The 27,874-nt window shown below is 36.7% G+C and overlaps 2 protein-coding genes across 2 annotated transcripts; both read right to left on the bottom strand.

Moving 5' to 3' along the window:
* Positions 1-353: 353 nt before the first annotated feature.
* LOC131931229 (uncharacterized) lies at positions 354-2,735 on the bottom strand. Its single transcript, XM_059287958.1, has 3 exons — positions 2,668-2,735; positions 1,497-1,674; positions 354-804 (listed from the first exon to the last, which is right to left on the bottom strand). The coding sequence occupies exons 2-3, from the start codon at positions 1,669-1,671 to the stop codon at positions 398-400; spliced, it is 582 nt and encodes a 193-aa protein (XP_059143941.1). The 5' UTR covers positions 1,672-1,674; positions 2,668-2,735; the 3' UTR covers positions 354-397.
* Positions 2,736-11,002: 8,267 nt separating this feature from the next.
* On the bottom strand, positions 11,003-20,615 carry LOC131931231 (NADH dehydrogenase [ubiquinone] 1 alpha subcomplex subunit 8). Its single transcript, XM_059287959.1, has 3 exons — positions 20,428-20,615; positions 12,432-12,607; positions 11,003-11,450 (listed from the first exon to the last, which is right to left on the bottom strand). The coding sequence occupies exons 1-3, from the start codon at positions 20,554-20,556 to the stop codon at positions 11,240-11,242; spliced, it is 516 nt and encodes a 171-aa protein (XP_059143942.1). The 5' UTR covers positions 20,557-20,615; the 3' UTR covers positions 11,003-11,239.
* Positions 20,616-27,874: the final 7,259 nt, after the last annotated feature.

The following is a 27,874-nucleotide window of genomic DNA, read 5'->3' as shown; positions in this document are numbered from 1 at the left end:
TTTGGTGGGCTGAAACTGTCTAGACAGGAACTGAGTACAAGGGATGGTGCTAGCAACATTTGGTTGGATGGAACTGTCTAGACAGGAAATTAGTGCAGAGGATGGTTCTAGCAACATTTGGTGGGCTGGAACTGTCTAGACAGGAACTTAGTGCAGAGGATGGTGCTAGCAACATTTGGTGGACTGGAACTGTCTAGACAGGAACTCAACTTAGGGGATGGTGCTAGCAACATTTGGTGGGCTGGAACTGTCTAGACAGGAACTCAACTTAGGGGATGGTGCTAGCAACATTTGGTTGGATGGAACTGTCTAGACAGGAACTGAGTACAAGGGATGGTGCTAGCAAGATTTGGTAGACTGAAACTGTCTAGACAGGAACTCAGCACAAGGGATGGTGCTAGCAAGATTTGGTAGACTGAAACTGTCTAGACAGGAACTCAGCACAAGGGATGGTGCTCTTCAGCTCTGTGCGACTGACACAGCTGTGTGTCAGTTGCAGGCAGTCACAGTTCGTCAGGTACAGGGTCTGGTTGCCTTCGCAGAGTTCCACCAATGACCCCAGTGTTGCATGAATTAGCTCGGTAGCTAGTATGACCTTAGTATCGTTGAGCTTGCTATGATGAACCTGGGGTGTATCCGCTAGATATTGGAGTTTGTAGAACTCTTCAGAAAAGTTCATTTTATGGACGAAGTAGTTGATACCCTCCTGTTCAGACAGAACACCATCTTTGTCAGCATCTAGTTTAGAAATGTACGCAGCCATTTCGTTTCCGGTGTAAACACCATCTCCATTCGCATCTTTGGCTGCAAACAAGGATAAATAATAATATTTCAATAAACATCGTCCAAAGGATCGTATAAATGAAATAATGCTCATAGTGGAGAGGGGGTTTTGGAATTTCTGGACGAGGGGAAGGACAGAAGGATAAGAAAGTGTAACGAAACATTTTTGCATTTTAAAAAGTTACATTGGAACCGAATTGTAGCCGTTATTTCCAGCTATTGAAGATTTTTTAAAATAACAAGACAAAATGATCCATAATATAAGCCTATTCCATGTTGAATGAAATCAGTAAATATTTTAGAAATGAATCGTTGTTTTCAAAAATAAAAAAAATAAAAATTTTAGTGAAGGGGGTTTAGTGTAGTAGGTTTAGATTGGAGGTCATTTTAGGAGGACGGACGTTTTGTGGGGAGAAGGAGAGGTAAAAAGCGTGAAGTCAAGAATGAATGACCATGAAATATAGGCAAGCTAGACTGTATTAAAATGGTTAGGTATATTTCAATAGTCAGCACTATGTTGTTTTTTTAATTGAAAACTAAACATGAAAATGTGTATTCATCTGGATTTGATAATAAAAATCGAAAGAGGTGTATGAAGTTAGACCAAATCCTTACCTTTCACATATCCTAGCAAACTAAACATGAAAATGTGTATTCATCTGGATTTGATAATAAAATCGAGAGAGGTGTATAAAGTCAGACCAAATCCTTACCTTTTACATATCCTAGCAGACGATCGCTCAGCTGACCTTTACCTTGGCAGACACTTCCTCTAGACGACGACAGTTGCAAGAGAGTCTGGCCCAGACCTCGTATAGGGCCTTGAAATCTGACATTTGGTCTTCCATAGACCCCAACACCTAGCAGTATCACTAGCACTATGTACATGGCCTGAAAATATATGCACACTGTCATGCTCTGGTATAGGTGTATTTTGTATCTTCACAAGACAAAGCCAACACTTTAGTATCACAAATAGCAATACACCTTAGTTACATATATAACAATACACCTTAATACTACAAATAGCAATACATCTAAGCATCACAAATAGCAATACACATTAATACCACACATTGCAATCCACCTTAGTACCACAAATAGCAATACACGTTATATCCACAAATAGCAATATACATTATTTTCACAAATAGAAATACACCTTAGTATAACAAATAGCAATTCACCTTAGTACCACAAAATAGCAATATACTTCGGCACCGCAAATAGCAATACAGCAAATAGCAATACACCTTATTTCCACAAATAGCAATACACATTAGTTGCATATATAGCAATACACCTTATTTCCACAAATAGCAATACACATTAGTTACATATATAGCAATACACCTTATTTCCACAAATAGCAATACACATTAGTTGCATATATAGCAATACACCTTATTTCCACAAATAGCAATACACATTAGTTACATATATAGCAATACACCTTATTTCCACAAATAGCAATACACATTAGTTACATATATAGCAATACACCTTATTTCCACAAATAGCAATACACATTAGTTACATATATAGCAATACACCTTATGACCACAAATAGCATTACCACAAATAGCAGTACACCTTAACACTACAAATAGCAATACACCTTAGTACCACAAATAGCAATCCACCTTATTTTCACAAATCGAAATCGACCTCAGTAACACAATTAGCAATTCACCTTAGTATCACAAACAGCAATACATCTTAATATCACAAATAGCAATACACGTTATTTCCACAAATATAAATACAACTTAGTATCACAAATAGCAATTCACCTTAGTACCATAAAATAACAATACAATTTGACACCACACACAGCAATACACGTTATTACCACAAATAGAAATACTGCAAATAGCAACACACCTTAGCACCGCAAACAACGAACACTTTAGCACCCAAGTCACGCTCTCCCACCAGGGTAGGATGGACTGACAAACACTCGTACACCTGACGACACAATTCACACGCCCCCGGCCTAGATAAGTGGGCTTATGTCTGCATTACAGCCTCGATCGTGAGAACTGTTTACTTTTGAGCAAAGGTTCCCATAAGAAATTACTTGCCCAACTCACTAATTTTTACAGTGGGTTCTTTTATTTCATAGATCACGTTCAACTCCACCTGTATTCGCTGGTCGAGTACAAAGTCAAATACTACGAGGAAGATGATAAGTCTATAATCAACAGCCCTCTCCAGAGGCGAAATGAGGGGGGACGGGGGGTGCGGACCGCACCGGGTGACACCATTTAGGGGGGGGGGGGTGACACCAAGGCAAAAAATAGCAAAATATATAGAGAAAAACTTGAGGGAGGGGTGGAAATCGAATGTTTGAGGGGGGGGGGGGGGTGTGCAAATCGAAAACTTGAGGGGGGGGGGGGGGGTGGTGGGGTGCAAATTGAAAGTTTGAGCGGGGGGGGGGGTGCAAATCGAAAATTTGAAAGTTTGTCCCCGGGAAGGGTCGCTACGCCTCTGGGGGAGGGGGGGGGGGGGGGTGACACCATTAAGTGCCGCACTTGGTGACACCCGACCTCGCTACGCCACTGGCCCTCTCATTACGCCCATAAGCGATTCGCTCCTAGTAAGTAGCGTCAAAAAGGTCTACTTGAATAAAGCACGGCCCAAAGTACAGGTCTAGTATGGATATCGCATAGGCCTACATTTACATAAATCTCCTAGAAGTAAATCTTCTAGGGGAAGGCGTAAGTGGGGGTCGTCCATAAATGATGCCACACTCGTAGGATGGAGGGGAGGGGGGGGGTGTTCTTAAATTTTGTGACGGAGTGAGATGAGAGGGAGGGGGGGGGGGGTGTTCAGATGGTGTGACGCCACGCTTTTGCATTATAAAAAGGTAATGGTAGAAAACGAATTTTAGCCTTTATTTCGCGTTTTAGAAAGTTATTTCAGAAATCAATTGGTGGACGGCCCCTAAAATAAAAAGGAGAGTAGCTTTAAAAAAATTATTACCTATGTAAACAAAAACAAATTAAGGAGACAGTGTTAAAAGGTGGAAAGGCTAGTGGGTGGTCTTCCCTAAGCTCTCTAAGCTACATAGTTAATATAAGAAGGTGGAGACGTAATGATTCTCAATCACTAAATACCAACCGGATGCTAATTCTATGCATTAAGCCTTTTATTCAAATTTGGTACAGGCATTACATGTAGATAGGGGACTATAACCCTGTAACCTTCTTCAAATACCATTTAGCGGCGGACATCCTACATCCTATGGTGTAGGATATGAGTATAATATTTCTTTCAGGCATCTCTTTGCTAGCGAAATATAAAATATATAGAAAATATAAACTTTTACGGGTATGTGTCTCTCCCCCCCCCCCCCCCCCCCCCCCTCCCGGGCCGGAGAAAGAAGGTCTGAAAGAAACATTGTATGAGTAACATGTTTATAGTGGTTCCCGTTCAAATATCCTTGTAGACTTCTATGACTGCTGGAGATACTGTTAAAGAGGTTTCGACTAGACTGTATTATATAATACAAATGTGCTTTAATGGCTTTAACTGTTTTATTTTTCTAACAGTTTTACACTGAATTTGCTAAGAATGTGTGTTACAGCGGTTCGTGCAAGATAGATATAACTCGCCCTGTGAGCCCTATAATCGACAGATGCTTAGGGGTCATCCATAAATGACGTCACACTCGTAAAGAGGTGGTGTGTCCGTAATTTTGTGACGGTGTGTAATGAGGAGAGGGGGGGGGGGGGTCAGATGGTATGACGTTACACTTTTGCAAAATATAAAAGCAATGTTAGAAAACGAATTGTAGCCGTTATTTTGCGTTGTAGAAAACCGTTTCAATAAATTGTAATAGGAATCGAATACTCTATGCTGACAGAGTTCAGACAAGATTTTGGAAAAATCTCAATGTTTAAGAAAAATTCAACTGCGATTTCGAGGGGGGGGGGGGTTATTTAGCGCCCTAGGCAAAACTTATTAAAACGCCCCCTTTCACACAAATTAATTACTAAAACATGTATAAGGAAATAATTAATTAAAAGTGACATATTAATTTATTATCAATTGCATACACGTTATAAGTAGACACCAAAATCAAATTTTACTTGCCTCCTTCGTCTCAAAAGTTTGTACTAATTCCTTCAATTCCAGTTTGGAAGCGTAATCACATTTTATTGAAATTGTTGCCAAGTCCACAAGTCTACTTTATACTTTACGACATAGCCCCCCCCCCCACCCCTTTGAAAATCTTTAAGTGTTCCCCCCCCCAGATACGTAGCGACCCTTCCCGGCGCCCGGGGACAAACTTTTCGATTTGCACCCCCCTTCAAGATTTCGATTTGCACCCCCCCCCCCCTCGAGATTTCGATTTGCACCCCCCTCAACCTTTCAATTTATTTTTCCAACCCATTTTGGCGCCCCCTATGGTCGGCGCCCGGGGACATATGTCCCCCACCCCACCCCCACCCCCCCACCCCCTTCGCTATGCTACTAAAAAAAACATTGAAAAAAAAGTTCTTGTAGTGTTGGGCTCTCTGCAGTCCTCCCAAGCTGAGTCCCGAAACGGAACTTACCTGTTTTAAGCTTGGCTGTCTTTAGTTATAATTGTAAAATGTCTACATTGTGCGATTAAGTAACGATTTTTTTTAAAATAAAAGGTTATAAATATAAATGTTATAGATTCCAGTCTAAAATTTTTATATATGAATCCTTTAGGAGAGGGTGACAAATATGAAAAGACAATTAATTAGATGTTTAATTTGCGACTAAGACATTAAGTATTGCAATCTACAACGGCTACTGATGTATTTGTTTTTCAACTTGATAATGCTAAAAAAAAAACATACCAAACTATTTTGTTTAGAACTTCTGCTCTATATAATTGTTACAATAGCAAATAATAACTTAAAGTTGTATTTATATGTAAGCGGTCAACCTGAGGCGCAGGAATTTGAAATGAATGTAAAGATAAGCAATAAATTATCTCCCATTTGAAAATACAAATACCTAAATTTTATTCAAGGGAAATAACTTTCACAAGAATGACTAAATTAACCAAGTGTAACTAAGTCATGACTGAAAAACACAATTAAAAGATCTAAAAAAAATGTACGTAATAATTATAAAAAAATATTTTATTTTAGCTACATAACCTTGTAAAAGCAATATATTATACTTATTGACTAAAATATAGGTTTTGTTTGAAAGTCTAAAAACGGGAACTTTATTATAACATACGTCTATTCATTTTGATGACATTACTTTAAATGTCGGGTGTTATTATTAGCTAAAATAAAAATTTTGGATCCCTAAAATAAAGGGACGTCTTTCAAAAGATCAAACACGGGTAACTGTTTTAGACATTGATAGAATTATTGATACATTTTTTTGAAATTATTATTTGAAAATACAAAGTTTACAGTTAGTTATAAATTCCATCCTATTTAATATTATATATTAATACTTTAGAGTGATAACATAGATTCCTAAAAAACTAAAGATTTTTCAAATAGAGAACGCATACCTTTCTCATGGGTTCCGTGCTGAATTGAAATCATCTAACTTACGATAAACTCGACTACTTGATATACTCTACTACATTCACAACACACATTAAACTTCGATACCTAAACATAACTAGACTCGATGCTCCAGAACTATGACACCAACTCGCTTAACTTTACCAAGCTCTACAAACAATACTCCAAATCAACAACGATTTCACTGGACCTACTACTACACTTCAACAGTCAATATAATTCGATACTTTAATACCACAAGAATCAATCATCCCGAACTCCAGCAGTACGATACTTCATCACCTGCATTCTCATTTCTCTATTACCAAACAGATTCCACTTCAACTACAAAACAGCCGAATAAAAATTATGACACTTTAACACTTCAATACTTTATACCTACGAAACCATATCAGCAACAGCATCCCGCCGTTACTCCCAAATCTAAACGATTCATCAAAATTTACCTACAAGTACAATAGTTTGAACACCCCGTCAATACAAAACTTTCTACACCAGGACAGATTTCTAATTCAAAGTCAGAGACTTACAAGACTTACAAGCCCTATTAAAATTAGATAACCGTTTGAAATGTTCGAAATGTAAACTACGAACTTATTTAATCGTTTTCTACATCACTTACATGACACCAAATTAAAAAAGCAATGTGACTGGTGTCATAGTGTACATATATAGAATTAGACTAGACTAGCAGAGGTTACTAAGGACGGTGCGAATTTGACGGTAGACGATTTGGTGCGAGAGTATTGTGCGCGTGTTCAATAAAATATTTGTAGCGTGAGTGTGACGTGAGCATGACGCGACAATGTACCAATGACGTAAGAAGCAGCAGTGAAGTGTAGTTAGGTTAGGTTAGCCATAGTAGAAGACGGACGTATTCTTTGATATTGTGTAAACGTTATATAAGTGTGTGTGTTAATAAAGTTATTGTTATTTCATAAACGAAGTTGTTGACATTGTTAATTAGTGTCTGCGGAAAATAAGAGTGATTCCCGTCCTCCTTCACAAGGGTAATAGTTGCGGTGTTAATAGCAGTATTCAGAATATAGATACATAGACCAAAACGTATAGAGATTATATATAACCCCCCCCCCCCCATCAAAACTGGTAAAAAGCGCCCTGACCTTTCCAAATTAGGGAGGTGGAATTACATTTTCACCAACGCAAATAAATGTAGGCCTATATAGACCTAATTTTGGGGTGGGGCGCAAAATTGATAGTTCGTTCTTGGTGCCGAAATAGATCGCTACTCCTTTATAAAAGTTATTAATTATTAGCAGTGGCGTAGCGAGGTCGGGTGTCACCCGGTGCGGCACTTAATGGTGTCACCCCCCAGAGGCGTAGCGACCCTTCCCGGGGACAAACTTTCAAACTTTCGATTTGCACCACCCCCCCCCCCCCCCCCCCCGAAACTTTCTATTTGCACCCCCCCCCCCCCTCAAACTTTTGATTTGCACCCCCTCAAACTGTCGATTTGCACCCCACCCTCAAGTTTTTCTCTATATATTTTGCTATTTTTTGCCTTGGTGTCACCCCCCTAAATGGTGTCACCCGGGGCGGTCCGCACCCCCGGCCCCCCCCCCCTCGCTACGCCTCTGATTATTAGGTACTTTTTGATAATAGCGATTAAACATTTTGTGTAAAAATCGTCAAAAAAAGCGTGACGTCATTTATGGATGACCCCTAAAGCATAATATTAGAACATATGTGTTAGAAATGCCTGGACATTTAAGAAGAAAGAAAAACAGGAAATTATATTTACACATAAGATTGACCGTACGTGCAGACTTACTTAGCATAGTTTACCCCGTCACACACCAGTGGCGTTCCTAGGGCGGGTGTTACCCTGCGGGTATAACCCCCCCCGCCCCCCTTACTTGAAGCATTTTGTATTTTCAGTTTAGTGTCACGCCTCTCCCTACTATTTCACTATTTTAACTAGATAAAACATTGTTTTAACAGTAATGCTGTCACCCTCTAAATGGTGGCACACAGGCCGCCACCGCCTTGTGACGCTACTGACACAAACAATAATCATTGAAACACTCGGCAGTGACACGCTGGTAAAACATCTACTCGAAAATTGGTAGTACATGTTTAATTTTGTTTAAAGAATTTCAAAATGAAAACAATTCTATATAAAAAAAAAAGACAACACACCCAAAAATATTCCTTCATCATAGAGCGTTCAGATCTCATGAATTACATATCCAGGTAATTACTGAGAACCTCATACTTCCAACATATATATATATATATATATATATATATATATATATATATATATATATATATATATATATATATATATATCACTCACCATATTACTAAAATATCGTGAAGTTAAGTTGAAATTCCAACTTATCTGCTTAATTTTATCGGACGCCTTATAAAATTACTAACTTCGCGCGTAAAAATACTAGATCTACATCTAGAAAATAACACTTAGGTCAGAAATATTAATTAATAAATAAAATTAATTTAAACTCAGAAGACCCTACCATTGCGTGGATTGCCTTCTCCGCTTCTCGTTAACTGCGTACCGACCTAAGTGAAAACGCCCGCTAATCCGATGTTGAACTAACCTTATAATTCTAATGTTGGTGTACGATCACAGTGAACCCAAAAGAGGTAATTTTACGCTTGGGCACGGTTCTAAGATAAACAAGAATGTCTTAAATGATGAATGAGCCAGATTTTTCTCACCGTCCCACTAGACTTCGCCAACATTACACCCGCGTTTACACTTACGACATGTAGGCCTATACTTTACACGTCTAGAGAAAAACAGTGTTTCTTCCAGACTTTTTTCTCCCGGGGGGGCACTTGAAATTTTCGGGGGGGGGGGGGGGGGCGGTAGACTTTCTTCGGGGGGGGGGGGGGGCGGACACTGTTAAAAGTATATATTTTCTATATAAATTATATAAATTTCATTTCGTTCGGGGGGGGGGGGGGGGGGTTGGGCACCCCGAAGAAATGCCTGGAAGAAACTCTGGAGAAAATAACGGCTAAGCCATTAAGTTAATATTATCAGATAATGTAGGGAGGGGGGTCTTCTCACTAATTGCGAAGGTGTTTTTTTTTTCTAGACATGAATATATAAAGATAAATTAACTAGCCTTATCTTTTAACCAAAATACTTACAGATTTAAGAAATCGCACGATTTCCTTTGAATCGCTGGCTATAATGATTCTTATAAACGAGTGCTTTATAGAAGGTTGATATGTTTACTTAGTTATTTATACATTCGACACGGTGTTGTTCTTATGTCAACAGAGGTGTGAGTTCCCTGCTAATGACGCAGTTGCCACGCTCAAGTTGCCCCAGGTCGAGAGCTAAAGATGATCTTGAAGCACGTTACGAGTGCCGCAGTGTTTTTACATGGGTGTGTGAAATTTGTCGACCACTGGCAGTGGCGTGAGAAGGAGTTTGTCAAGGGAAGGGTGTTAAAAATCTTTTTCCATAAGGATGTACGTAGATATGTATACATAAAGACTATATATATAAATATATCTTTATATCTGTATCTATGTACATTTATCTATCTGCCTGTCTGTTTGTTCGTCCATCCATCCATACATCTCTATATCAATATAATGTATATGTAATATATATATATATATATATATATATATATATATATATATATATATATATATATATATATATATATATATATATACATATTATATATTATACATATACATATTCCATAATGACCTTAAGAATTGAGCATTTATGAATTCAAAATTTTTACATTGTATAGACTTCAGATTGAAGGGGAAACAATAGCTGTAATTTAAGTCAGTCTTCAGTTTAGGGGTCAATAAAAGCAGTGAGTACTTCCAGACAATTTTCATCGGGGGCGGGGTAGTGCGCACCTACAATTTCCGTGGTGGGTGCGTGAGACGGATACTGGTTAGAGTATATATTTTTTTATACAAATTATGTTTCCATTTCAGCGCCACCCCCCCCCCCCCCCCCCCCCCCCTCCGAAGAGATAATGAAAGAAACTGCATGAAAGTGGTGGTTAGTTACATACAATCATGTTCAGACTAGTATATAACACGATATTTGACGTCCGACCCGAACAACCCATACACGATTATATATAACAGGATATTTGATTTCTGACGCACCGGCCCATGCAACATAACATACGTATTCCATAGACCATTACAACTTTGGTTTGGTTGCTAGCCCAAAGGTCACGAGTTCGGACCAGTGACTGTAGGATGTTGCCCCAGATCTAATGGGTACCTAGCTTGCATAGAGTAGCTGAAGTAGAGTTCATCTATTTAAATAAACTTGGCATACAGGGGGATAGTGTGGTCTGCATAATGGCTCACTGCTTATGTTTCCATAAATAACGCCCTAACGTGAGTCTTCCCTATCTCAATAATAAAACAAATCGATACCCCCTTCCCTCCCCCCAAACTCTTAGTTGCGTTGCAATTTTCAACAGCCCAAAATGACTGCCATAGTCATTTATATTACCTCCCAGGAAATAGGTTCACTCAAAAATAGGAGAAATAACCAATTTACACGTTTAAGTGTTAGACTCAAAGTAGGACAGCTATACAAATCACCAATTCAAATTCTGCTCACAATGAAATACTAAAATAAGTATGAAGTCTATTTTACTTAAAGGATACACAAACAAGCTAACAAACTACCACAAACAAAAAGGTAACTGGTTTAATAGTTTAATTCATAAACTGTCTATGTCATTACATGACACTAAAGTCAATATAACATCTTGTTTATCAACACAATAAACAGTCACACAATTAAATTTTACAACCTTCTCTATTACAGCTCGCCTTAATTAACTAACCAGGAACTTGAACTTAAAACCTCACATCATTTGATTAAGTAATATCTTCATAACCTCATTATTATTCTAATACAATTTATACAAATTTTTTTATGAATATAACGAGCCGACTTTCTTTGAGGGGTCTGTTTGGACATCAGGAGTACCAGGGTTAGGCTCTGGTAAAGGGAGAGGGACTGGTGTGGGCTTGGGCCGGTCAGTTTTGTGGAGCCTAACTTTAGTGAAGTAGCCTAACTCAGGTCTCTCCTGTCCAAGATTTTCTTTCACACAGTCATCAAAAACAGCTTGTGTCTTGCGGCAACTGAGAAGAGAAATTTTGTTGATTAAAAAGTTTGAATAATAAACAAGAAAACAGTATTATTATCTACAGCCTGTGCCAACTGAAGGAGAAATATTTGTAGATTAAAAAGTTTGAATAATAAACAAGAAAACAATATAATCATCTTCAACCTGAGTCAACTGAAAGAGAAATATTTGCTGATTATATCTATGACTTCTTTTCCCTAGCGAGGCAATGCATTGCACCTAGTGATCAAGATATTATCTTTTGGTGCAGGCTGTTGTGGTTGATCATGCCAATTCTTCCTCATCAGGATATCAAATGAAGAGATTGTGGGTTACACATGCTTTATGATGCCTCTCTAGACCTTGCTGGTTTAGTCATAAGAAATGCTAGGCAATTTGTTATTAAATAACTAGTATAAAAAGCCTCAAGGAAAAAGATAGCAAGGAGGGCCAAGAGAGACGTGGAGGCACACAGCAGTGGCAGGGCTATCTTGGGGGACTGTCAAGAAAAATGCCTGTGACTGAGAAAAGTGGAGGGAGCTCTCTGTGGCCACCCCATATGTATTGGGCACAAAAAGTAAAAGATGATGATAAACAAAAATACAGTTAAGCTGATCTACAGTCTGAGTCTTGCTGCACCTAAACTGAAATAGTACTTAAATTGTCAACAAATGAGTTCATTCAGAAATTACAGCACTTACTAGAGTTAATAGCCAGCTTAAAATTTCAAGAAAAGTTTTAAAATAAATTTTTGACAAACAAAATGCAATTACAAATTTCCTAATCAGATTAAAACACACAAAAGGTGCCAAAAGATCAGATGATATGCAGTATGTAGGTAACTGCATGTACAGATGACAACACAAACCTGCTTTTTAAAAACATAAGGTATCTTTTAAACAAACAAGCCTACTTTTTAAAAACATAACTTATCCTTTTAAACAAACAAACCTACTTTTTAAAAACACAACTTATCCTTTTAAACAAACAAACCTACTTTTTAAACTCCATCATATGTCCAGAATGGTCAATACACTGCATGTACTGGCTGAACTCAGCATAACAAGACTTCTTAATGCTTTGGAAAAAATCAAATGCACATCTTGTCACTTCTTTTCCTTCATTCAAACATTTTCTTGGGTCTTTTTCCTCTGCTTTACACAGCATGAATTCCTGGGAAAGGATAAAATTTCCGTCTATTTTAATATTTCCTAGACACACAGTTTCAAGTGTACTAATCTTGTAGTAAACCAACCAAACTAAACTTAGAAGAAGGTAGTAAGATGTAGATTCTAGATGATAAATATATGTTGGACAAAAGGCTGACATTGGAGTAGGACAAACTGAAAGTGACTACAGAAGAGGTAAATAAATATGGGTAACTATAGTAGAAAATAGGCGTAATAACAAACAAATAATAAGATCAGACTATAAAATATAGCTTGCCTTTAAGATCTTTAACATATTTTAACAACATTTATTATAAGTTTGTTTAAATTTTTTTCTCAATACATTAAAAATTTTCTCAAATGGAAACCTTTCCTGGATTATTCTCTTTCATTTTTAAATATATAGATTAGGCCTATAATGCTCTAATGGTGACAGGACAAATGATCTCAGGACAAATGATCTCAGACAAAATATCTCAGACAAAATATCTCAGACAAAATATCTCACGGACAAATGATCTCAGGACAAAAGATCTCACGGACAAAAAATACCAGGACAAAATATATCAGGACAAAAGATATCATGGACAAATGATCTCAGACAAAATATCTCAGACAAAATATCTCACAGCAAAATTTTAATAGTGTATTTGATAGTTGATGTGACATTTTTTATAGACTTTCATACGGTTTTGTTTACTATGTTAAATATTGTTTACGAGCCGGCCCGCGGCATAACATACGCCGCTATTTAGTTGTTTCTAATTTTCAATAATTCATAATTTGTGAATTCGACAGTACCAACGCTGACACTGAAAATATTTCTTTAAAACACTATAAATAGCTCGTTAATTAAGGACCATAACCCCCCCCCCCTTCCTTCCCCCCCCCCCCCCTCCTCCCCCCCCCCCTACGTTTAAAATCGTTGGCTCTGCTTGTAAACATTTAGAGTGAACACAGCTCACTAAAACCATGTAGGGGTGGGGAGGTAGGGAGAGCGTTTGCAGCTTGTTTTCTAACGGCTCGAAGAAGAGAATTATATATATAGATAGGCCTATATACATTTGTCATATTGCACTAAATATTTTAAAATTGAGATTACTAATACAGATCTAGTATTCGAGGTTAAAGAAATGTTTCAATAGACAGCCTAGGTGGGCTTGCCAAAAATGAGACAATCCTACCATGAAATAACAATAAAGACACTCATTCGTATCAAGGTGGCCGCCTGCTTTGATGGCAGAGACATGCCTTAAGGGAAAGACATCCGCCCTCCATGGACAATACAACTAGCATCAACAGTCAATAGTTCTGTGTCGGTCACACCTTAGTGATCAGATGACCAATGCTTATTTAAACGACAGCAATCATCGCGGAGCTAAGTGTGTGTAGTGTGCATGCAAACAAAGCAGTATTAGTGGTGATTACTCAGCTATGGCCTCTTTTGTAATCTGGTGAATTTATAAAAACCATAAGTGGAGCAGCAGGCAAAGAGATTTGGAAATATGCAGTTAGAAAATGTCGCGCAAGAGTTCACATAGTATTGGAGAGGTGTGATCATACCTGCCAGCAAAGAAACGTAAACGTTATGCTTGTGTTGGTGATCTAATAAAAACAATAGTTTTACGTTATGAAAATGAAGACCCATTCACATTTTTTAAAAATATTCGCGTGTTTTTGAACATTAATGTTGTATAGCTACCGTTACTTTATTTGTTTATTATACCTTTCAGGCTAAAGGAGTAATTTTGTTTTAATTTTACTTTTTCAAATCAAATGCTATTACAAAGGTTAAGTTTAATAAATCTTTTGATGCTTTGTTTAGCTTAACAAATTCACTGTATTCACAATTTTCTTCATAAAAAAGTAAACAAAACCATATTGACAGTCAATTAAAAAAAAAGTTCAATTCAACTAAAATCATCGTACATACTATTAAAATTTTGCTGTGAGATATTTTGTCTGAGATATTTTGTCTGAGATCATTTGTCCATGATATCATTTGTCCTGATATATTTTGTCCTGGTATCTTTTGTCCGTAAGATCATTTGTCCTTGAGATCATTTGTCTTAAGATCATTTGTCCTGAGATCATTTGTCCGTGAGATATTTTGTCTGAGATATTTTGTCTGAGATCATTTGTCCTGAGATCATTTGTCATGGAACCGCTCTAATATAATGTTAATGTATATTTTAAAATGTAGTGAAGACTTCTAAGGTATATAATAAAACATGGTTGATCATTACTGAAGAAAGGTCTCATTGAGCCAACTGTTGAGCTCAATATAAAATCCATTTTACACAAACTGTTTTGTCATTATCATCCAAGATTTATATAGTCTTTGCATTAAAATTATAATTACTTATGATACACACACAGCCAACTTTTCATTCCATCAGAGTGATTGGACCATCGCCTAAATTTACAGATGAGGCCAAAACATTCGCTATATATTTGTTCAACATGCTGAGTATAAGGGAGAGGGAGAAAAAGTAAGAAATAAAGTCTCAGTGTGCATACAATTAAAATAAAATCTTTTGCATGAGAAGCTAAAACGGTTTGAAAATAGAAAATTAAATTTCCCACTCTGTACTACGCTAATTCTAATCACTAAATAAATCATTACCTTGAAGAATATTTTGCTAAATATTAATGATCAAGAGCGAATTAAGCCCCCCCCCCCCCCCCATTGTGTTACACGGTTAGCTGAGTCAACATAACACTCCATTAAAGTTAATCAGCTATAACAGCTTTAGCAACGTAGCCATTTAATGACAATGTTTTTCAAAATGCAATTCTAGATAAAGGTAAATAAAAGTAGCTTTTAACTGTTTAAGTCATTTAAAACAATAATAAACTTTAAAATCATAGGTGACACCCTTCTAATGCACATACTTTACAATACAAAAAGGTTAGATTAAGAAATAATTTAAAATGTAGTGAGACACTAAGACAGTACGGCTAGAATATATTCTTGACTAGCTGACTCTGTTTACTTTTGTATTAGCCGCTACTATAACATCCTTACTTTTTCCTTTCAAATACTTATAGGTCAAACAAGATAACTGCAAAGTTGTAAATAAGAATGATACAGAGTCAAATAGCGAGACATAAATTGCAAGACATTTTTTAATTGTATCGTCTAAGTAATTTTTTTTAGAATCACGAGAAAAAAATCTATTAATAAGTAGGCATAATAGTGTTTTTAAAAAAAATCTTATCTTGATCTAGATGTTTTTAAAAAATATTTAATGTTATTAAAAAAAAACCTAATTCTAAATATCGTCAACTGTGAGATTGCCAGCTCACTAGTTCTTGTAAGTGGTAGAGAAATCTTGATATGGTCAAGGGACTGCTATTTGAAATAGTCACTGACATCTCTTTTGAGGTCACTGTGAGTTTACTTAATTATATTACCAAGATACATGTAACAATACAAACTTGACCACCTTGACATGTTTGACCCATAATAACATAAATCTAAACAAGAGTAAAAACAACTGCTCCATCTAAATTTCTAAACAGTGCATATTTATTTGGGTATAGGTCCTATGGCGTTTGGATTTTTCTTGTTTTGACAAAATTCTAAAAAATAAAATTAGTAGGCTATTAAATCTATATTCTATGAACATAAAAAGAAAGAAATAGCTCAGTGTGGTGTATTCCCATTGTTTGTTTTTTTGTGAGTTTCAGTTGTGTTTTAACCCTCTTAAGATGTAGCTTTATCGGAGAGAATACACAGCTTACTTTTAAGTATTGTACTTGTAGAACAAAATTTTTTGAAAAAATAAACTGATTATTTTACATAGAGCCTTTTAGGAAAATTTAATGAGCTAATGATTTTTATAAATCTAATAAAAATTTCAACATAATTATATACAAGTGAGCTTCCTGATTTGCATAATTTACGCCTGAAAAAAAATATGACTAAACTAAATTACAGTAAATGTTATATAAACATGTTTTTTCTCTCTCTGTAATGCTAATCTAAATACCAACACTAATTTGCTGATTATTAGAAATTCTAAGTATATTTTGAGTATATTTTGATGACTGTACTGTTTGACATGTGAAAATTTACGAAAGAAATGTTACTCATTAAATTTGAGTAATTATTTATGTTTTAAAAGTTACAAAAATGTTTCAAAGATTCATTCATGTACCTGTTTTTAAACAATTTTATTACATTTTTCTATAATAAGTAAAAAATTAGCAATCTTTTCATCAGATGCAACCAAGCTTATTTACTTCAGCAGCCATCTTGTTTGAGTTTTTTTGGCGGTAAAATTATAGTTAGAAATTCAGGGAAACTGTTATAATTTACAGATGGCTGCTGTTTATATAGCAAATTTGCAATCAAACACTTGTTTAAAGTTAATTTCTGTACTACATTAATCTATTTAGACATTGATTTTGGTTTATTTATAAATTATTTATTATATTTGACACAAATATATCACAATATACATGTATTAAAACAGTAAAATCATGGCGTAGTCTGTCGAGCCGTTCCGGAAATACTGTAAACCATTATTTATTTGCCGCCATATTATTTTTAATACATAATGGCGAGGCGGGAAAATGCGAGAAGGTAATGCGGGACATACCTGCGGAATCAAAGGTAAATAGCGAAACACCTGTTGCGAAAAAAAGTTTTTATCATACTTTTTTCATCTATTTATTTAAAAAAAATTTTTTTAGTTTTAAAACAAACAAGCATGTAGTCATAACCTTTAACACGAGTGTTGTATGTTGTTATTTTTTATCTAGATTTTATTATATATATAGATAGATACTAAGAAGATAGATAGATCTATATCTAGATCTATCTATTAAAAAAATCCTAACATCGTTGCTGTGCTACTGTCATCGCCTGCTCTCGTTAGCGAGAGGAAAATGCCGTCTCAGTCGACATTAATTTTAAAAATCTAGCCCGCTCATGTTTTTACAAACGTGAGCTGTGTCAATGTGAATTGGTATAATCTTGTCAGCAGCAGATATATTCTGTAATATGTATTCATGGAACTGTTGTACTTGCAAAAAGTGTAAAAGTATAAACAATTCTAAAAAGTGTAATTTATTTTTTATTAAATAATTTTAATTACTAACAAAATTTACAAACAAAATCTTCTGAAACAGTCCTAACACTACTCAAACACACCTCGTCACACCATCTTTCACACATAGTACATCCAACCCAGTTCAATTAGACTCCCATTTATACTGTGCTAACACAGAACACGAATATGAACAGAATTTTTAAAAAATGCGCGTTTGTAGATAATCTGAATAAAGTCCGCTATCGACAAAACTACCATTTTTTTTTGACGATTTTTACCCCCCCCCTCCCCTCCGTCACACATTTTCACATAAATCCAGACCCCCCCCCCCCCCACTAAAATATGACGTCACACCCTCAGCCTACAACCCCCATCAAAATTGCAGTTGAATTTTTTTTTTAAACATCGACATTTTTTCCAAAATCTTGGCTGTACTCTGTCAAAATAGAGTATTTTAATCAATTCCTATTACAATTTATTAAAACAGTTTTCTAAAACGCGAAATAACGTCTAAAATTCTTTTTCTAACATTGCTTTTTTATAGTGTTACGTCACAACATCTAACCCCCCCCCCCCCCCACTCATCACACATTTCTATGCAACAATACAAAATATGTTTGCGGCGGCAGCGGATTCGGTGAACTTCAAAGACGGTAAATCAGGTGGCCTCGGCGTTCCACACAAAAGAACGAAGTTGATCTATCGTCGGCGGTATTTCCGTTGGTTTCGAACAAGGTGGTATTCTAAGTCGACACAAAAGATGGGGGGAGTTGACAAATCATCAGTATGTCTAGCGACGGAAAAATCGGAAATTTTAACAATGTAAACGAAACGTCTTTGAAGTCTGGACCAAATAACACTGAAAGACGGGTGCGGTAAATTTTTCGCAGAAATCTTCGCATTTCAACACCACCCAGCGTAAGTATCAGGTTGTGGTAAAATGCAAAACAAAAAGTCACGTGACCGACAGTTTTCGCGGCCTTCTCGCATTTTCCCGCCTCGCCATTTCCCTTATCGCGTCTCACAATTTCCCCACACCCCATAATGTTTTAAAATGTGCAAGGATTGATTTTAGTTGCATTTTAAATACTGTTTTGCTAATTAATTTGTATTCCTAATTATTTTAAGTGTATGTGCTAATTATTGCTGGTATTAAACATTGTTCTAGTACGTCTTACTACTTTTAATCTTAACTTTAGTAAGTCTAATAGTCTTATTTTACTAACAGAACTAGATCTAGATCTAGCTAGAGTTAGATCTAGAGGAGCTTACACTTTTCGGACACACATAGCGAAAAAAACGCAACGTAAAAATTCCATGCGGTCTCATTCAGTAACCGCTTAACATAGAAAACAAAAAAAAGTATCATATCTATCCGCAACCATTCTACTTTAATAATGTGTGTGTCATTTTGTATTCATACGCATAGAACTTAAGCTATTCTTGTTATAGTGACTGGGGGGTCTTAACGTGTGTTCGAACACATGTAATACAGTTTTACATGTGTTCGGACACCTTTACCCGTCATCGGACATAGCACTTTTTGTTCATTTAGAATAATTTAAAGTCAATTTAATGAATAAAAACATATATTATATGCATTTATATTGTGTTATTGATTGTTTGTGAGGTAATTTTAATAGTATAAAACCTTTTTCCCACACTCCCAAAGTTCATCCCATTCAGCCATTGCGGCTCGCGCAGTACGCTGCTAAGCCAGCCAGGTCACATGATTCCCCCTCCTCTTTCGCATTCCACTGCCTTCTTGACCTTATTTTGACCCTTTCCCTTCAATAACCAGCCCCTTTTATGCTCTAAATTCTTATTTAATAATATTTTTGTGTTGCTGTCCGCTCCCATGTAAGGCCAAAAAAGTTAGCGAACACCCCTTTTTTATTGTTCAAGCACAAAAAAACCCATTAACCTTGACATTTACGATGTTCCATACATATATAGAAGCTATTTATAGTGTAACCTTTTAGCTAAGCATTGATTGGTTCAAGTTTTGCCCCTAAGTCCAACCCTAGGTCACTTCATCCGGCTGGTGTAAAAATAGAAATGTGCGTACCATGCAACGTTAAAAAATTTCTAAAAATAATTCTTGAGAAAGGAAACGGAAGTACTTGACACGGAAGTGTTCATAAATGAACAGTTTACATGCAGGCGCCGTGGTTTCGCGTGAGACATGCTAATTAAAGTTTCTATGAGCCAAAAAACCGACGAAGTGTTCGCTCCTACGTAATTTTTGGTGTGTGTCCGAAAAGTGTAAACTCCTCTAGATTCTAGATCTAGTTGTCACAATCTGCAAGTTTTTTAATCTGTTTCTTTAAAAAACATTAATTAGCCTACTAATTAGGCTACACTCAACTTTATTAATATTTAGATTTACTAATTGTTGCTAATTTTCTTTCAATTAAACATTAAATTAAGTTAAAACATTAGGCTAATTTAATGCATTCCACTTTATTTTTATAAATATTAAATAAACTAGACTATGGTTTACAGTTTTACAGTAACCGAGTAACCAAGATCAGATTACCAAATAATTTCCGACGCTATATCATGAGATTACCAAATCTAGATATAGATCTAGAGTTAGTTTAACGCTGCGAAACTGCAAAGCATTTCTGATCATGGAATAGTTTATTTGTTTACAGTTAGAGTTAAAATGACTGAGACTGAGGGAGATTCATCATTCAAATTCAGCTGCAACAAAAACAAGTTCCTCAGTTCTCGATAGTTTAATTAAAATACGCAAAGTCACCTTAGATACATTGTCGCAGTATTTTCCTAAATGATGTGCAGCTGTTCTGAACGCCGCTGACGTTATGTCTAATTCGGGTACAGTAAGTTCTTCATAGCTAGGCAAATAATCTTCGTTGGTATACGGCATCTCGGTCTGTTTGTTGTTAACAAGGCTTGACCTTGCCGTAACAGGAAATTCTGTTTTAAAATGAGAGTTACCTCGCCTGAGCAAAACAAAAAATACAGTTTTGCACTAGCGTAGCAAGCGTAGGGTGTAGATCTAGATCTACATACCATAGATCAAATATGCAAACAGATCTTACGTTTGATATTGCAACATTATTTATAACTATTATTATTACCTTTCTTTCCTATATAAATTAGATCTATAGGCTAGTTATTGTCAGTCTTTATCACACTTATAATTAGTAATATATCAAAAATCAATTTACTTTAGAAAATAAGCCTAAATATTAGAGGTAGAGGTGTGAACACTATCTAAATTCTAAATGTAGGCCTATATGTCATGAGTACATGTCCGACTATATGAACAAGGTGTGGACTGGCGGTCAGTAGCGTAGCAAGGGGGGTGGGAGGGACATATGTCCCCGGGCGCCGACCTTAGGGGGCGCCAAAATGGGTTGGAAAAATAAATTGAAAGGTTGAGGGGGGTGCAAATCGAAAGTTTGAGGGGAGGGGGTGCAATTCGAAATCTTGAGGGGGGGGGGGGGGGGTGCAAATCGAAAGTTTGAGGGGGGGTGTACAAATCGAAAACTTGAGGGGGGTGCAAATCGAAAAGTTTGTCCCCGGGCGCTGGGAAGGGTCGCTACGCCTATGCTGGCGGTGTCCAAGAGGCCCAGGAAATGCCAGTTCAAATAATGATTATTTAGTTAATTGGAGCTAGAGAGTCTTTTACGAACAAATGGTCGATCCCGACACAGGGGTGGGGAGGGGGGGGTGACACCATGCTATACCACACCAAATCACACCAGTCCTAGAGACGCCACCACTCAATAGGACTATTATTTAAATTCCTCTGCTAGTGGTACCATTATTTCTTTCAAACATTTTTCTCCGGATGGGGGGGGGGGGGGGGGGGGAGGGGGGATGCGGGTAGCCTACTTAAAACTTTAAGGGGGTGGGGGGAGGCTTAAATATGAAAAATTATATCGTGACCCCTTCCCAAAAAGTTACCCGAAAAAAAAAAGTTGTAATGACATCAAAAAAGATTGAACGTATTTAAACTCAATAATTAACGAAGAAACTTAAAAAGACCTTCTTATAACTGGAATAGGTTGAACAATTGATGAACAATTGCTCGTGAAAACTCGAATGTATGAGATATAAAATATCAACCGATAGTTAATAATACACGAATATTTTTTGGATTATGCAGCAATCCATGTATATTAAGACTGAAGGTTGGGAAGCTACATTAATTAGCAGATGCAATTGGAGCAGACCAAAATAGGTTGGGAAGCTACACTAATTAGCAGATGCAATTGGAGCAGACCAAAATAGGTTGGGAAGCTACACTAATTAGCAGATGCAATTGGAGCAGATCAAAATAGGTTGGGAAGCTACACTAATTAGCAGATGCAATTGGAGCAGACCAAATAGGTTGGGAAGCTACACTAATTAGCAGATGCAATTGAGCAGACCAAAATAGGTTGGGAAGCTACACTAATTAGCAGATGCAATTGGAGCAGACCAAAATAGGTTGGGAAGCTACACTAATTAGCAGAAGCAATTGGAGCAGACCAAAATAGGTTGGGAAGCTACACTAATTAGCAGATGCAATTGGAGCCGACAAATAGGTTGGGAAGCTACACTAATTAGCAGATGCAATTGGAGCCGACCAAAATAGGTTGGAAAGCTACACTAATTAGCAGAAGCAATTTGAGCAGACCAAATAGGTTGGGAAGCTACACTAATTAGCAGATGCAATTGGAGCAAACCAAAATAGGTTGGGAAGCTACACTAATTAGCAGAAGCAATTGGAGCAGACCAAATAGGTTGGGAAGCTACACTAATTAGTTGATGCAATTGGAGCAGACCAAAATAGGTTGGGAAGCTACACTAATTAGCAGAAGCAATTGGAGCAGACCAAATAGGTTGGGAAGCTACACTAATTAGCAGATGCAATTGGAGCAGACCAAAATAGGTTGGGAAGCTACACTAATTAGCAGAAGCAATGGAGCAGACCAAAAATATTTTGCGACAGGTCCTTGGGTGGCTGACATAATATAAATGAAAAACAAACGAATTATCATTTTTCTCATATATATTTTGCTATTTTTTTGCCTTGGTGTCACCCCCCTAATGGTGTCACCCGGTGCTGTCCGCACCCCCGCCCCCCCCCCTCGCTACGCCTCTGACAGGACCTTAACTTGTTTTGCTTGAACTGTCATGAATACACCGTCCCGTATGTTGTAAGGAATTACCATCTATCTAACAAATTACCGGCTAATTGTCTTGTATATTTTCTAGATTATAACATGTAAGTTATCTGCTTACATTGTAGGTCCTCTAGAGCAGTGAAATATAATTTACAATGCCTATTAGAGATGGCGGGCACAGTCTGTCACATGGCACCTTTATGGAAATTTATTCAGAGTTTCTTCCAGGCATCTCTTCGCACCCCCCCCCCCACCCCCCGAAGAAAGTCTAACCGACCACCCCCCCCCCCCCCGAACGAGATAGAATTTAAATAATAAAACATACATTTTTTACTAGTGTCCAACCCCCTCCCCCCCCGAAAAAAATGTTGACCCCCCCCCCCAACTGAAAATATCAAGTGCCCACCCCCCCCCCCCCTCCGGAGAAAAAAGTCTGGAAGAAAACACTGCATTTATTAATTAATTTTTAAATAAGTTCGCATTTCAGAGATAACACATTTAAAGCTGAGGCGCCATTTCCAATCAAATGTTGTATAACAATCTCATCTGTTATAATTCGTTTAAGAAAAACCATACATGTAGTTTATTTTATTTACCTCATGTTGCCTTGTTGGGCGCCTGTTAATAGTGACATTTTATGATAACAATATCGCTCCAGTATATTTTTTTTTTACATATATACTGTTCGTCGTCCTTGTTAAGGGGGACATACATCAGGGGTGTAGCGACCCTTCCCGCCGCTCGGGGACAAACTTTCAATCGGGAGCAAACTTTCAATTTGCACCCCCCCCCTCAAACTTTCGATTTGCACCCTCCCCCCCCAATCTATTTTACTTTCTCGTATATACGTAGTATAGAGAAAGTATTGTAATCGTGCAAAAAAAAAATCGAGATTTTTACAAATCTCGACGTTTTACACCTCACTGATACGGAAAAACATAATTTTGCAATCTTGTCCGTATGTCTGTGTGTGTGTCTGTGTGTCTGTGTGTGTGTCCGTGTGTAAACACGATAACTTGAGTACGTTACAGCTAGGTTGATGAAATTTCATATATAAGTATTATATCAAAATCGTAGATCCGTATCAACTTTTGAGCGATTTTCCGATAACCGGAAGTGGTACTTTTTCTACTTTGAATTTTTCAAAAGCCTATAACTTGAGTACTATTTCAGATAGATAAATGAAATTTCACATGTAAGTAAAAGATCTAATTCTCTACCTTCTGTTAATTTTTGAGTAATTTCCGTTGACCGGAAGTAGTAATTTACGCTACTTCCGATTTCTCAAAAAAACTAATGTAAATTTTAAAAGTACTAATAATATTGCGCACTATTATGCGCTTTTTTTATTTCGCGTTCACTTGGTGTGCAATTAATTTGTCTACGAGATTTTATTCTATTTTTAAAACTTTAAGTATTTAAAATGGATTAAAAATCATGTCTATAGCCCGAGTTCCCATCCCCTGTTATTTTATACTAGGCATGCTGCCCAGCTTCGCTTAGGCTTTCGAAAACATTGAGAATTTGAATGCTTAATTAATTCGCCCGAAGGTCGGTCTACGACCTCAAGAGTTATGAAGAGGTTCCTCCGTGGACATTTTTTTTCGATTTTATAGCTCATATAAGGTACCGGTCAGTCGAGGTCAGTTTTGACCCCCACATCGTAGACTTTTCGGCCAACCGGCCCCCGTGTTCTGTCGCACCAAGGCAAGATCATGCCAAATTTGAAGCGCCTGCGGCGCCGGAAGTGCCCTATCGGACACCCGACAATCTAGATCTAGAGCTAGATTCCTAAAAGAATTTTTTTTTTAAGTTTAGCCCGAGCATAATAAAAAAGAATACATTAACCAAGCTGACTTGCTGTGTCTCGAACCCGCACCACCTGCGTGGTTTAATGTACACTAACATCTCCGCTATTTAGGCACCTTATAAAAATACCGAGAATGAAACACGTATTTTAAAATCTTAACTTACGCGAATATGCCTATTCTTTCAAATTAATTTTTTTATCCCAAATTAGCCAGTTCATAACAAAGATTTTGTATAAAATAAATAAGTCTTGAAATAGTTTAGTCCTAATATAGAAATTTATTTTTGGAATTGATTTTAGAGAAGTTAGAGTCTAAATCTAGATCTTAGCGTCTACGTCTAGATCTAGTTATTGCGTAGATTTAGATTTAGTCTAGATCTAGAATCTCTAGATCTAGAATCCAAATACATAAAATAAATTTTATGAGTTTAGGCCGGAAAAATTGTATTGTATACATTTCATAGTGTACGTAGATCTAAATCAAATTTGAATGAAATAGTTCATTTCTTTTCATTCTAAACACGGCAGATTGACGTCATTAGTTAATGTATAAGCAATAGTGGACGTCACAGTTTTTATGCGTTCTTTTTCACATATATTAATGCTTTTCCGGTGGCATAAATAATACTGTTTCTCTATATTCGAATACGCCTTTATTTTTTATTTTTCTTCTTTAAATAATTTTGTGGTTATACATTTAAAACATCTAACATATTTTTTTCAACAAAAGTCCGTAAAAAGTTCTCGATATATCGCTGCCGATTCTGACGTGATGTCCGGCGAAAATTTTTTTGCGGACAGAGAAAGAGAGAGAGAGAGAGATGTGCGAACGTGGGGATTTATATATTAGGATAAGAATATTCGAGAAAGTTTAGGGGAGATCACTCCCGGTTTATTTATATTTATAATGCAAAAATGCAACTAAAATATATTTTAATTTGTTTTTTCCAACCCACTTTGGCGCCCCCTAAGGTCGGCGCCCGGGGACATATGTTCGGTTCAGCAACCATAAGCTTAACCGACCACTGACCATCGTTTCATAAGCGTGTTATCGATGTCTGTCCCATTATGTTGGTAGCAATGAGATCAGCAAGTAAGTTCAGTATCATTGGAATCTTGGAATGTTATTGTTGTGGAGACTAAGACTTCTAAACCCTATCTGATACTACACGTTTGAGTCCAGTGTCTGCTGTTGGTTGTGACAGAAAGAGCTGGAAATGAACACGTGAAACATCTCTTCTTTGTCACATTGAAGGCCGTGGTCGAGTCGGTAAAGCTTATGGTTGCTAAACCGAAAAGTATTGAGTTCGAATCATCGTGCAGAGAGCTGGGGACAGCAACTATGAGTCAATATGGCGCATAACCTATTGACACGTATACTTAATTGTATTGTTCCAACATTAAAAATAAGAACGAAGAAGAAGAAGAAGAAAGTCGTAACATTGAACAACTCTAAAAAATAATTGGCGTTACTGTGAATTAACAACACATGGTAAGCAATGATGACGATGTAGAACCGATATGAAAAGATACGCGAACAATCTGTATTGGCAGAAGCTAAATCAGTCGATCAGTGTTGCTGTCTAATTCTTTCCTTATACACACAAGAGAATAGTACTCAAGCATCGTCCATACACATACTCGATGAGTAAAATGGTGATATAACTGGATACACACTTAATATTGCAACCACAGTGCTTCTAAAATGGTGTTTCATGCAGTGGCGTAGCCAGGATTGTCTCAAGGGGGGGGGGGGTCCAATTTTTACCCGGGGACAAACTTTCGATTTGCACCCCCCCCCCTCAAACTTTCGATTTGCACCCCCCCCTCAAACTTTCGATTTGCACCCCCCCCCCCCCCCCTCAAACTTTCGATTTGCACCCCCCCCCCTCAAACTTTCGATTTGCACCCCCCCCCCTCATACTTTTTCTATATACCGAGGGGTCTATGGGGGGGGTTATGACCCCCCCCCCCCCTAACCCCCCCCTGCCTACGCCACTGGTTTCATGACATGACACGACATAGCTTGGCGGTGAACGGAAAAAAAGTCACAGGAAAAAAAAACACAGAAAAAAGTCACAGTTTTTGCTAGGAAAAAAAGTAACAGAAAAAAAGTCACAATGGGAAAAAAATTTCGGAAAAAAAGTCACACAAATAAAGTCACAGAAAAAAAGTCACAAAAATATTTTCAGAAATATTTCGATTTATTTGTTGAAAATTGTAAAATTGTGTATGTTTATTGTTATGGGTTCTATTTTTTGATAGCATATATTAATTATAGACGTTAAAAGCATTATGTTTTATAACTATTGTATGTAAAAAAAAACCACTCTCAGATGATTTACACAACAATTTCAACTTTTGTTACGTATTTTGTTAAATACACGGTAGAAAAGTTAATTATAAAAGAAATTTAGACGCATTATTGTGTTTTTCATATGTTTTGCCGCAAGCTATTCTCTGGTCGGCCTCTCCTTAGTCGGCCTTGTCCGATTATATTGTTGACGTTGTGTGTCCAATGACAGCCTTTGAACCTTTGTCGGCTTTCTGTTTTGATCCTATGCTTTGTTATGTAATAAGCGTGATAAATGTGGGCAGTAAAGGTGGTTGATCTATTGCTGCTATGAGTTGAGGGCAGCAAGTCAGATAAACTTACCATTTCACGGTAATTTAATGTTAGTATTTAAAAAAACACAATAAAAACCAAGGACGTTGGAAAATTCTATTAAATGTTATTAATTCTATATTTAACATAATTACAATCTACATACTTCATACTAAATATTTTTAGATAAATTATAAAAAAATACCATGCGTATACAACCTACACGCATTAAATTACATTTAATTAATCCTAAGCTAATTTGCAATCTCTGAATATATAATTCATAAAGGTATTAACAAATTCCATGCAAATATATATTTGTTACTTTTTTTTTTTCCTGTGACTTTTTTTCCTGTGACTTTTTTTCCTGTGACTTTTTCTGTGTTTTTTTCCCTGTGTTTTTTTTTTCCTGTGACTTTTTTTTGGCATGGGACTCCACTGCATTTTATTGATGCTATTATTTTAAATCACTGTTTCGTTGATCACCATTGTAATCAATACGAAAAAAGAATCAATCAAATATCTTCAAGTGGTTTGTACTGGCTTAAGATCAGTATATAGGAAATAGACACTACAACAACGATAGAAAAATCAATGCATCTGAAGGAAAAAATATTTGCAGTTAAACGTAGTCAAAGAATGGTAGGCCATG

This window comes from Physella acuta, unplaced genomic scaffold, assembly GCF_028476545.2.
Source record: "Physella acuta isolate Inbredline_101_S28 unplaced genomic scaffold, ASM2847654v3 ptg001920l, whole genome shotgun sequence".
NCBI lineage: Eukaryota > Metazoa > Mollusca > Gastropoda > Physidae > Physella > Physella acuta.
Note: the sequence above shows the minus strand (reverse complement) of the source record. Positions and strands in the feature narration are given on the sequence as shown.

Bases quoted from the DNA above. Each gene is read 5' to 3' on its own strand.
- LOC131931229 (XM_059287958.1), bottom strand. From the start codon at position 1,671: ATGTACATAGTGCTAGTGATACTGCTAGGTGTTGGGGTCTATGGAAGA. The intron at 805-1,496 runs GTAAGGATTTGG...CCTTGTTTGCAG, and splicing joins TCTGCTAGGATATGTAAAAG to CCAAAGATGCGAATGGAGAT.
- LOC131931231 (XM_059287959.1), bottom strand. From the start codon at position 20,556: ATGCCGTATACCAACGAAGATTATTTGCCTAGCTATGAAGAACTTACT. The intron at 12,608-20,427 runs GTGACTTTGCGT...ATCCTTTCCCAG, and splicing joins ACTGCGACAATGTATCTAAG to GAATTCATGCTGTGTAAAGC. The intron at 11,451-12,431 runs GTAGGTTTGTTT...TTCTCTTCTCAG, and splicing joins CATATGATGGAGTTTAAAAA to TTGCCGCAAGACACAAGCTG.